The sequence below is a fragment of the Maylandia zebra genome, linkage group LG9 (genome assembly GCF_041146795.1).
Source record: "Maylandia zebra isolate NMK-2024a linkage group LG9, Mzebra_GT3a, whole genome shotgun sequence".
Classification (NCBI taxonomy): Eukaryota; Metazoa; Chordata; class Actinopteri; order Cichliformes; family Cichlidae; genus Maylandia; species Maylandia zebra.
The window spans coordinates 33,451,751-33,464,206 of NC_135175.1; the positions used below are offsets into that span (position 1 = coordinate 33,451,751).

General features: G+C 42.1%; 1 protein-coding gene across 1 annotated transcript; it reads right to left on the bottom strand.

Moving 5' to 3' along the window:
* Window positions 1-612: 612 nt before the first annotated feature.
* On the bottom strand, window positions 613-11,763 carry lipib (lipase, member Ib). Its single transcript, XM_024803651.2, has 10 exons — window positions 11,635-11,763; window positions 6,528-6,919; window positions 5,767-5,875; window positions 5,473-5,574; window positions 4,653-4,742; window positions 4,400-4,567; window positions 3,756-3,845; window positions 2,623-2,731; window positions 2,120-2,293; window positions 613-1,574 (listed from the first exon to the last, which is right to left on the bottom strand). Exons 1-10 carry the CDS (start codon window positions 11,693-11,695, stop codon window positions 1,490-1,492), a joined length of 1,380 nt encoding a protein of 459 aa, XP_024659419.1. The 5' UTR covers window positions 11,696-11,763; the 3' UTR covers window positions 613-1,489.
* Window positions 11,764-12,456: the final 693 nt, after the last annotated feature.

The following is a 12,456-nucleotide window of genomic DNA, read 5'->3' on the forward strand; positions in this document are numbered from 1 at the left end:
AAGCAAAACAGGTCACCAGAGAGCAGCGTTTAGTGCAAGACCTCACCGGTCACATGGCTCAGTGAACGCTCTTCAGTGGGTTTAACGCCTCAGCACTCAGTGTGTCTGATGAGATTTTGGGAGTTTTCTACATCATCAGTGGGATCCCCCCCCTGAAAACCTAAATAAATAAATACACAATTAAATTTTAGTCAATAAATTACAAAAATGATTTTGAATTGTGGCAAATGACATAATTATGTGTGGCAATTATTTCATGGTTCATGCTTTAAAGGGGAGATGTTCTTTGGGCAGTTTTAGGCAGAGAACCATGTGATCATGAACTCAGGAGATCAGAAAGCTTAGAAGCAATGATGAAAACATATTACAGGTAATCACCGCACCTGAGAGTGCCGCAGGAAAGCTTCTTTCCATGAATCCAGATTTTATGACATTATACTGTTTAAAAGCTCCTTTGTAAACTCTGTCCCTGCCACTCGATGTCAGTGACAAACTCGCAACATTTACAAAAAGTAATCTAAATGTTTTTCCTTCTGCAAATGTGTCGTCTTCAAACACACAGATAAATTCTGCATTTCCTTGTGGACAGTGTGAGTTTCACAGCAGGTGAACTGTAAGAGTGAGATGTTTTTTATGTTGTCATTTGTGCTTAGAAATATATAATCGTTTGCATGCTGATCAAAGTCACATCCTTATTAGGTCTGATAAGACTGTGTGAGAGGAAGCAGCCTTGACGTTGTAATTCCATTATAGCTGTTGATACCAGACTGTTCTGTTTCTTGATGTGCAAGACTTCACACCTTTACATGTGTATTTGAGATATGACCTATTGCAACTTCCTGTTTTTATAGTTTAGTAAGACGCTTACTTCTACTACTTCTATGTCTATGTATAGTATGGCTGGAAACACACACACACATGCACCTACACACACAGAATACAGACACTGATGTTGTTCAGATATGACTGTTTGAGAATGTCCTGTGTATTTGTAATTGCATATTCATGAATGATTGCTTGCTGAGAATAACAAGGGCTGTAGCGAAGGAATCAGTTGAAGTTGGCTGAGTTCAGGTGAAGGAATCTTTTCCTCAACTTTGGCTGACTTCCCTCGCGAGCCACAAACACGGAGAGTGCCTTCTTGCCTTGTTTGTCGTGCAGTTGTTGGTCTCGCGTTCCAGCGGGTTTTGTGCCCAGATAAACCCAACATGAACGCAGACCGATGAAGCTCAGCAGCAGAATCTTGTTAAAAATCTCAGTTTTCTTGTAGCTTAACATAACTTTAATTAGCTTTCATCCTCCTGTTTGTTAAAACCAGGAGTAATCCACAGCACGGCGAGGAGGCTGGCAGCTCTCCTGTGTGGGCCCCCGCAGGTCCGCCTGGTGGGATGGGAGAGCCTGTAGCACCCAGAGGACGCCCGAGGGTCCTCTAATAGGATTACAGGTGAGTCCGATGGGTTTCCAAAGAGGGAATTAGGCTGTGTTAAAGTCAGAGGCGGGAGCCGCAGGGCAGAGGCCGAAACGCCACCTCTATGTTCTCCTCCATGATGATGTCGAAGCGGCACATCAAAGGCCTGAAGGAGAAAAAAATGTATCTGTTAATACAAACTGTAGCCTTTGAAGTGGACTTATTCTGCTTTTCCTTCGTCTCCTGTTCCAGTGCAATATCAAACATGGCCAAAGTGTCAAATAATGTCGGCGTATTTACAGGTAATCCCAGTTTTTTTGTATATATATGTGTACATATATATACATATATATACAAATATATATACATATATATATGTGTACATATATATATGTATATATATTTGTATATATATGTATGTATATATATGTACACATATATATATATGTATATATATGTGTACATATATATACATATATATATATATGTACACATATATATATATGTATATATATGTACACATATGTAGCCTACGTCTCCTTAAAGCCTACGTCTCCTTAGAGGCGTAGGCTTTGGAGAACAACAGTTTAGTTTTGTTTCCTTTTAGGATGTCATAGGTCAGACTGAGAGAGACACCTCCACATAGATTTTGAGACAGTTTATCTTCTAAGACTGGTTCCTATTCAGAAACACCAAAACTGATCCACCGACCTCTCAGGAAGCTCCAGTGGCGTGAAGCGGACTCGCAGCAGCCGGATTTTGTAGCGAGGCCCGATGACGTTGCCGGTGTTGATTCGTAGGGAGATCTTCTGGATGTGCTGCAGATCCTCATCGAACTGGGCCAGCAGCCGCGTGGAGGTGTACTGCTCAAACCGGAGCAGCTTACTGTGCGCAGAGACGAGGAGACCGTAAGGTTTAACTCATTAATTTAAAGTCTGTATTTGTGTGTTTATGTTGGAAAACAAGAAACAAAAAACTGAAAGATGACTTTTATCTCCTTTGCTAAGATTATCTATCTATCTATCTATCTATCTATCTATCTATCTATCTATCTATCTATCTATCTATCTATCTATCTATCTATCTATCTATCTATCTATCTATCTATCTATCTATGTCATTAAAGTCTTCATTGACTCAGAATTAAAATTTAAAGTCAACTATTTTCCTGCTTTTCATAAATCCAGTCTGTGTGAAACAGCAGAAAGACTCACTGGTCTATTCGGGCCTCTGTGACGTTCCTGCCGCTGTGCAGCCGGATGTAGACGACCCCCCAGCGCAGGTACTGGTTCCATGTCACCATGTCCACTCTGTACATCAGCTCTGACACACACGGGACACACACAGCGTTACAATCCAACAAAACACTCAATCATCACTCAATCATCACTCCTTTCTGTTAAAAGGTCCTAAAATATTTTTTCTTAAAAAAGTCCAAGCACATATTGTAGGTGGGGTCCCACAGTGGGGTCAGCATCCACAGAGTCCAAATCCTTCTTTAACTCTCTGATGTCCAAGTCCTAACCTCAAATCCTTAACTCTGTGCTCACACACACACACGCACACGCACACACACGCGCGCACACACACACGCGCGCGCGCACGCACGCAAACGCGCACACACACGCACACACGCGCGCGCGCACACACACACGCACGCACACGCGCGCACACACGCACGCACGCACGCACGCACGCACGCACACACACACACACATACACTGATATGCACACACTGATCCCCCCTCCCTTTCCAAATGCCTTCGACGCTTGTGCCCTACCGGGGGAAGATGGCAGTCGACTGGACCAGCGCAGACACGCTGCAGGACCGGATGCGCTGTCTACAGCGGCTCTCTCTTACCCTTTACCCGCCCCTGTTGCTTGTCTTGTGTTTCTATGGTGTATTGATAGTCATGTGCTTTTTGTGCTGAGGTGTTTTTTCTGTTATCAAACTGTTCTCCCACTAGGAGCTCAGTCTGAGTGGAGTCTTTTTCTCCTCCTCTTACCTCATGTAGTGTATTTTCGTTGTTTTTTCCTATCAGCCTACCTTTCTGACATGTCTCCTCAATGTGATGTTTGTGTAAAGTTGGTCAGCAGGTTCCTTTGTAAGTGCGCATGCGCCATTAGCGTGCTGCCTGCTGTAACCCTAATTTCCCTCGGGATTAATAAAGTATTCTGATTCTGATAACCACCAGGGCAAGTCTGTGCTGCAGCTGCGACTCACTATAGGAGGACGTCGCTCCCAGTGTTAGGGGCATTGAACGCATCCTACAGCGAAATTCCATTCTTTTCAAAGTCTGCTTCACCTGAGACGTGAATTTTTATGAGGTTCGTGTGTCATACTTACTCTTGTAGGGCAGCGCGTCGGTGGTGCTGAAGAAGACTTTGGTCTGTCCGAGCTGCTGCAGAGTCTCCCTCCACGGGCTGACGTCATAACCTGCAGGTGAAGCGTACAGGTGTTAAGATCAGGTGCCTGATAGATGTCCAGCATCTTAATGAAACAAATACGAACACTTTCTGTGAGTTACTGGTCGCTAAGTAGCAGGTTATCACTGACGACTAGCTCATCAGCGCCCCCTGATGCACCCCAGCAGACCTGCAGCTAATTTCTGTGAACAGGCTTCTTTAAATCTGCGCTGTTTAAAGCTTCAGAACCAATAGGTGTCGTCACAATGGTGGCTCCATCTTTTATATACAGTCTATTAGTCTGCAGCCGAGATCTAATTCTGTTTTCTCTGAAGCATCACTTAAATTTAGATTCCTTGAAATGTGTGCAGAATCGCACGTAGAGCAAATTTAAACTCAGATGAACTTTCCTGATTGAGACGATGGAAAACTTGCTCACTTATTAAGCCAAGTTCTGGATTAACGGGATTAATTGCAGAGTATTTATCTGCAGGGGAAGAACAGCTTTTGTAAACATTATGTAGCAGGAGATTGATTATTTTCTTAATCGTTTCCCTCTCACGGTCATTCAGTGTCAGCACCCACCGAGTATGGGGCAGGAGGCCGGTTTGAAGGTCTCGCACTGCAGACAGCGGGCGTCCAGGAAGTCGCTGTAGGACGAGCAGGGGTAACCGGTGAGGGTGCAGGTTCGGTTCAGAGCGCACAGGAACAGGAAGACGGAGCGCTGATGGTCACACACAAAGTAAGATTTACCTGGAGGACAGAGATCACACTGCGCTCAGCACATGTGTGTTATTTAATGTGTGTGTGTGTCTCCCTAGTTTGTGTGTGGGCTCACCTGAAAAGATGGTTTTGGGACACCCCGGCTGGTCGGCGCCTCCGTTGGCGTAGAAGTCAATGTGGCCATGAGCTCCTCTCAGTCCAAAGGCTGCGCACGGAGAGCACAGCGTGTAACACAGCGACTCTTACATGAGGTCACGAAGGTTTATTGCTTTTTAATAAATACTTTCTAGGTTCATAGAAAGGTAAGACGTGTTAAATAATAACTAGAATTAATTAAAATTATATTAACATTTTCATTCAGTTATATAACTATATTTATATAACTTGCTACTAATAATTTAAGAAAAAAACAATGTTTATAAACAGAATTATCTCTACTTCTAATGCCAACCCTTTTTTATTAAAAAAAATGTGGAATATTTCCAAATAACAGTAATAATAATAGTAATTCATAATAATATTCATGCTTTTAGTTTATGTAAAAGCATATTAATACAAATAAGTAAAATATAATTAAATATATGTCTGAATAATTTATGATCAGTAAATACATGTATTCATCTATAAATAAAATGATTTATTGTAAAAGAAGGAAAGAGATTTGAATGATTTACCAGCTAATAACGTAAAAACATTTTTAGGGATGTGGGTCTGATCAATAGAAGATCCTATTAGAGCTGCTGTGACCTCACAGGCAACACTAGTGTTTGTAAATTAACAGATTTTGTTTATTGTTCCTCACACCATGACAACTAAAAGCTATTTCTTTTCCAGTTGCTTTCTTTGTGTGTAAATGATCAAAGTAAAAAGGGTCAATATTAAAATGATATTAAATCACTATTTAAATTATTATTAATTCTGCGTTAGATGCTTACAGTTCATGTCGGTGTGAAGGACGTCCACAAACATGGCGTCCGAGGGGTCCAGCCTCTCCTCCGGCGTGGCCCTGGTGAACATCGGTCCAGCAGGGTCCAGACCTGGAGAAGAGGAAGGAAAGAAGGGAGGAAGGAAAGAAGCAAGGAGGTATGTGAGTGCTTTTGTAGTTTTCCGCCTGCTCACTCCACAGCGCTGCTTTCATTAAACTGAAAGGTTAAGAACATCTGTCATAAATACATGATAATGAAGTACATTTACTCGCATACTGCACCGCTCTGAGTACTTTATTTTACCTGTGATACGGCCAATCTTCCCCTTCAGGTTTGCTCCCACAAAACCAGCCAGGTGAGCTCCCAGACTGACGCCGATCAGGTGAACTGAGCTCAGAGAGGCTCCTTCAGCCTGTGGGCACAAAAGCTCAGCGTTACAGGTGAGGTATAACTCTGTCATAAAGACCTTTTAAGTATACAGGATAATAAAGGACATGACAGAACTGCTGATTTTCACACAGACATGTCTTCTAATCTCTTTACTAAAATTTAATGTGCCCACACAGTGGCGGAAATACCAAAAGCACCAAAACTTAGATCCATTCTTAAGTACTTGAAGGACCTGTAACCTGGGAAATATTTAATACTTGTCATTTAAAAACATCTGTAGACTGGCTGAACTGGTAATTCTAGGCTTTGAGCCGGACTTCTTGGGTAGAGAAATGGATTTGGTGCCATTTAGAGCATTTTAATGTATGTTTCTGATAAATAACACATTAGTTGAATGAACAATCTGTCCAAAGTTTGTAAAGTTTTATGTATTCTGCTTTGTGTCTTTGCATTGCATTGGTACACTTTGCCAACTGAGACTACTAGAAACAACTTGAACCATGGCCACTGCTGGCTCTAATAATCCTAGATGGTGAGAACCGTGAAGCTAAAGTGGACATTCATATCTCAAACCTATGAGTGATGCTGCTTCTATTGGTCTATTGGTTCAACAATAGACTGCAGGATGATTACAGGAAGGGAAAATAAAGGTCTGGGCTGAAGGTCTGTCTCACCTCCATCGTCATGATGAAGCCCGTCAGGTTGAGAGCGGCCTCTCTGGTGTAACTCACAGCAGTGAAGTAGTTGAGGTTGGCTGCCCCTTTGTTCCAGTCCACCACGATGATGTTCATGTCTTCCTGCTCTGCTAGCAGGTGGACTATGTGGTTAATCCAGATAGGGGGCGCGCCGGTGGGCCGGTAGCCATGGATGACAAAGGCGGTGGGACGGGAGAGGCTGAAGAGTGGCTGGGAGGACAGGTGGTGGTGGTTCAGTTCGCGGCCACAGTCGAGGTTGGAGCGAGTGTAGAGCAGGAGCCGCACATACAGGGTGGTTCCCACGAAGCAGTGGGTCAGGTCGAGGTCGGTGAAGTTATCACAAGATTCGCCTGCTTCACTTTCCTCCTGGCCTGGAGTCACAACATGGAAGATCAGGAAGTTGTATTGCAAACTCAACTTTTACAGCTGAATTCAGGTTTTATGTAGAATTAAAATGAAAAACGGGTCCAAAGTTTCTACAGGCTACAGTGGGAATATTTGTTTCATCCATTTCAGTTTAGTAGATTTTTATATTGTTTTAAAGCTAAGGCACTAAAAAATTTCAAGGTAAAGAGTCAATGATACTAATGAGCCCCAACAATCAGTCTGACTTCTGTAGACCGCAGCTCTACAGGAATACCACTTTTTGTAGCTAAATAACAGCTTCAAGCAGACAGCCAGTGTCATCATCCTGGATGATTCACAAACTGAATCATAGATTCAGGCTGACATTAGAGGCACAATCCACAGACAGACAGTAACAGGTTCAAAAACTGAAACTGCAGCAGTTTGAAAGTCATTTCATTTTTTAGCTTCTTCACATTACTTTGGATTGTGTTAAATGAAAAATAAAGACTATTAATGACTCATTTTATGTTATTATGTAATAAATGGTTTTGAATTCAGATAATAGCCTATCTACTGACAGGTTTGCTAGTTAGAGTTAATTAATTAATTAAAAGTAAGATTTAGTTAGTTAGCTTAAGCTAACTAGCTTAAGCCAAAATACTGTCATCAGCAGTGTTGTTTCATTTTACACACTCGTCCCTCTACAAATAAACCATAAAATAAAAAACATCTCAAACTGCTTGCTAAAACCAATGATTAATGTTGTGTTGCGGTCTACGTCTTAAATTAACATTAGCTACATGCTAAAGCTAGCTAGTCAGCTTTGTAGAATCAGAATCAGAATCAGAATCAGAATGGGGTTTATTGCCAAATGTTGAGCAGGTTTACAACATTAGGAAATTGCTGCGGTGCTTCAGTGCAAACATAGTGTCATAAATAGCACTTAAATAGACATGAAAAAATAAAAGTAGGGATAAGAATTAAAAGTGCTACGTAGAAAGATATGTGCATGAGCTATACATGAGATATATACATGAGAATAAGAATTAAAAGTGTTACGTTGAAAGATATATACATGGGTGCAGGTGGTGATCAGTGCCAAACATAGAATGATGCAGTGACACAGCGTAGGGTCATGTGTTAGTAGCGGGAACAGTCATATGGTTATTGTTCATGTGTCCAACAGCAGAGGGGAAGAAACTGTTCTTATGGCGAGAGGTTCTGGTGCGAATGGACCGGAGCCTCCTGCCTGAGGGGAGCAGGTCAAACAGACTGTGTCCAGGGTGAGAAGGGTCAGCTGAGATCCGAGCTGCACGCCGCAGTGTCCTGGAGGTGCACAGGTCCTGCAGAGATGGGAGTCTGCAGCCAATCACCTTCTCAGCAGAGCGCACAACACGCTGCAGTCTCTGTTTGTCCCTGATAGTGGCTCCAGCGTACCACACGGTGATGGAGGAGGTGAGGATGGACTCGATGATTGCAGTGTAGAACTGCATCATCGTCCGTGTTGGCAGGTTGAATTTCTTCAGCTGCCTCAGGAAGTACATCCTCTGCTGGGCTTTCTTAATGACGGAGGTGATGGTGGGCTCCCACTTCAGGTCCTGGGTGATGGTGGTACCCAGGAAGCGGAATGAGTCCACAGAGGTGATGGGGGTGTCAGTCAGGATGATGGGGGGGGAGTGGGGGAGTAGTTATGTAAATGAGCTGATTTATGCAGCCAGTGACAAAATATAGGATTTGTTAGTGCCTTTTTTGAATTAATAAAGTGTAGACAGTCTCTGTAGTACTTCTTTTGTAGTTTGCAGAAACATTAGCCTAATATTAGCTTAACACAGATGCTATTTCTATTTTAGTAACAACTTTTGTCGGACCGCTACATGAATTGGGACTTGACAGTCTAAACCTTCTGGGACTGTATTCTCCTATTGAACTTGTTCCATCTCAGAGGAGAGATGAAAGGTATTTTTGTTTTCCATAATAATTTGTGAAAACTTCATCTGTCATAAATCACAGATAACTGAGCAAAGAAACTTTTTGAGCTCATTTTTTTTTTGCTAAATTTGGTCTGAATATGAAGTAGAAACATTTTCTTCTGCAAATATGATATAAAGTTGAGTTTAAAGATGGCCTGTTATGTTTTTCCTCATTTAATTTACACAAATAATCCCCAGTCTAAATGTACTGCTTCACACAGAGGGGACAACCTTAGGCACAGAAGCCCCACCCATCTGATGCTTGAACCTTCTGATTAAAAGGGGCTTCCAATCACAGTGAGGGACGGAATAAATTCCTCGTTTCAGACAGACACAGGATGAATTGAGGGGCTACACTCAGGTCCAGTATGAGATAAATTAGGATTATTTTGCTCTCTGAACTTTGCAATACTATTGTAGATATATTTGTATATTTTATCTTTTTTGAATTGGGACTGCTCATATGTATATAGTGCCGCAGAACTGTGCACCTTACCGCCCCTCTCTTTTCCCACGTCTGCGCGTCTCATCGTACATGTGCATATTGACAATAAAAGGTATTCTATTCTATTCTATTCTATTCTAGTAAAGCTAAAAATGAGCTTAATGTCCACTTTAAACCCACACCTGATGGCAAGTGTTGTCTTGCGTGCCCTAGCTTATGTATTGCTAATTTCTTGACACATTTTCTGTCACTGGACTGATGCAATGACTGATATTTGTCCCCTACAAATATAAGAAGCATTTATTGACCCATGCAGGCAGCTCAAAATAAAACAACAGAGTGTAAATTTGGCTGTTGTTAGCCACCTTGTTTTTTTTTGTTTTCTTTTAAGCACCCGGCTGTGAGAGAATGTTCTCATGACCAGGTCAAAGGTCATTAGATTAGTTTACAGTTCAGTGCACCTGTAAGCGCTTGGATCAGGTCTGTTTTTCCGATAGTGACGCTGGGTGTTAGTTTAGCCTCTTTAGCTCTGTGCTGATTAATCTCAGATAGCAGGGAGTCTCGTTAGCTTGTTTAAAGTGTCTGTAGCCTGCATGTTGTCAACTATACAGACAGTGAAGCACTTAGTGTAACTGGGTTATAACCATGCTTATTATTAAAAGGTTTGTTGTTTGTGAGCCCTTTCCTCTAAAGACACTCATTCATGATTATCACCATCCTAATACAGAGGCTTAAGAAACCCAGTAGAGCGTTTTTAATTAAATTAGGAGAAATAAGTGAATACTTGTGAGTCAATCTGGGCTGCACCTTTACAGTTTTTGCAATCTCAGAGCTCTCTACAATCTGCCCAAACAGGATATTTTTAACGTGGGAGTTTGTGGGGCTTGACTCGTGTTTTGGAGCCAGCCTCTGGTGGACATTAGAAGCATTGCAGTTTTTGGTAACAGTTCCCCAATTTACAACAGCAATAATCATGTTCACAGCCTTGTAGAAAACCAGGTTTCAGTTCCTTCCATCACCTGCACATGGGGTGAATCTTATTATAATACACCCATCTGGATACTGGAATTAGGGGCACCTGGATTGACAGGTGTCTTGACGCTGGAAGCTTTACCTGTTAACTGTTTGCTAAGCCTCACCTTTGCTGACTTGAGTCACTAAACTGGACCTCTGCACAGTGTTTGTGCTGCAAAAAGCCTGCACGAAGTCATCTCAGACTCAGTTAGCGTGCTAAATGTTAGACTTCATGACAGCACAATTAGAACAGACTGATCAAGTATAGAAATTATTTGAAAGAGTTGCCAGGAGAAAGGCTCTTCTCTCTAAAAAGAACGTGACAGTGCAGCTTAGGTTTGCAAAACTGGAGATGTTTGACCATAATGCACAGCACCACATTTGGAGAAAACCAATCATCACAAGCGCCTCATACCAGCTGTCAGCACGTAGGTGGAGGGCTGATGATTTGGGCACCGTGCAGTCAACCATGAACTCCTCTGTATACCAAAGTATTCTAGTCAAATGTAAGGCCATCTGTCTGACAGTCAAAGCTTGGCTGAAACTGGGTCATGCAACAGAGCAATGATCGCCAGCACAGCAGCACATCTACAACAGAGTGGCTGAAAAAGGAAAGAATAAAAGTGCTAAAGAGGTCCTAAAGAGAGCTGTGCATAGATGAATGTCCACAAACCTCAATCAACTGAAAAAACATTGTAAAGACTCCACAATCATGTGAGGCTAATAAAGCCAAACAGAAAACAGTTCATTCATATAGATTTATTACAGCTCTGCAACTGTGTCCATCTTTTATATACAGTCCAGATCAGTGTGCGTTATGAGTTGGGGGTTTGACTCCCTGTGTGAGCAGCTCTCCACACCTGAGCGCAACACTGCCCTCAATTGGATCAGGCTGCTATAAAAAAGCACTCATCCAATCAGCACCCACCCCACCCGGAACACACACACACACACACACACACGCACGCACACACACACACACACACACACACACACACACACACACACACACACACACACACACACACACACACACACACACATTAGTAAACTATATCAATGAGTGGATAACAGGCTGCTTATTGACTTTAACACCACCAGACGGAAACTCCTCACTGGAGCAGAGTCGGTGTTCACTTCTGTTCCTCACACTTCAATGAACTCTTTCTCACTCCACAAACACTCAGAATGTCTGTTTCTGTTTATTTAGACAAACAGACACAATTATTTTTAACTTTATCTTGAAGATAAAGCGGAGCATAAATCAGGTTTAAGCTTTTGCTCTGTCGGAAAACTGGACTTTTCTTACCTTTGCAGAGCACAAGGAGCCCCAGCAGAGCCAGGAGCTTGCGGGACAGCATCCTTCTCATGACCACAGTGACGCAGAGACAACGATCAAGCCGAGGAGACTCGCTGTGAGGAAGGTAGGATGCAGTGTGAGGACAACTGAAAGGAGGAGGGACTGCTGAGAGAGAGAATAGGGGAGGGAGGGAGGAGAGAGGAAAGGGGGTGGTGTCTTTACTTGGATCAGTTTCTAGAAGAGTGGAGAGAGGAAAAAACCAATGATCGTAAGAACACTAAACAAATGAGATAAAGGGAAGGAGCATGAGCTGATGGAATGAGGAAAGAAAGGACAGAGGAAGGAGGATTTGATTTGTGGTGAAAGGAAAATAAAATCATGTAATGTGATTTAAAAACGGTGAAAGCTTCAGAGCTTCAGGGCAGACGATCACTTCATAATCCAGGAATTAAATTTTACAAAACCTGACACCTCCTTTAATGTTTAGCACAATGAGCTAAAATGTCCCTTTTTTTTATATTTCTTTCAGTTAATAGAGTGAATAGAATAGAGAATCTCGCTTCCCAAGGGTGAAAAACATGGAAATCAATGATTCCAGAGGTGAAACAGCTGTTTCACCAAAATCATTTTCATTATATGTAAATAATTATTTGCATATATTTATACCTGCTGCACTAAACCAAACAATTGATGCTCCTGACTGAAACTCTGGGGTTAAGAAGTTATTGTGGAGATGAAAAGAAGTCAAGACGTTTTTCTTCCTCTCAAAGAAAAACTTTAACAAACTTTTCAGTTTTTAAAAAACTTGCTCCTGAATGGATCCAGATGCCG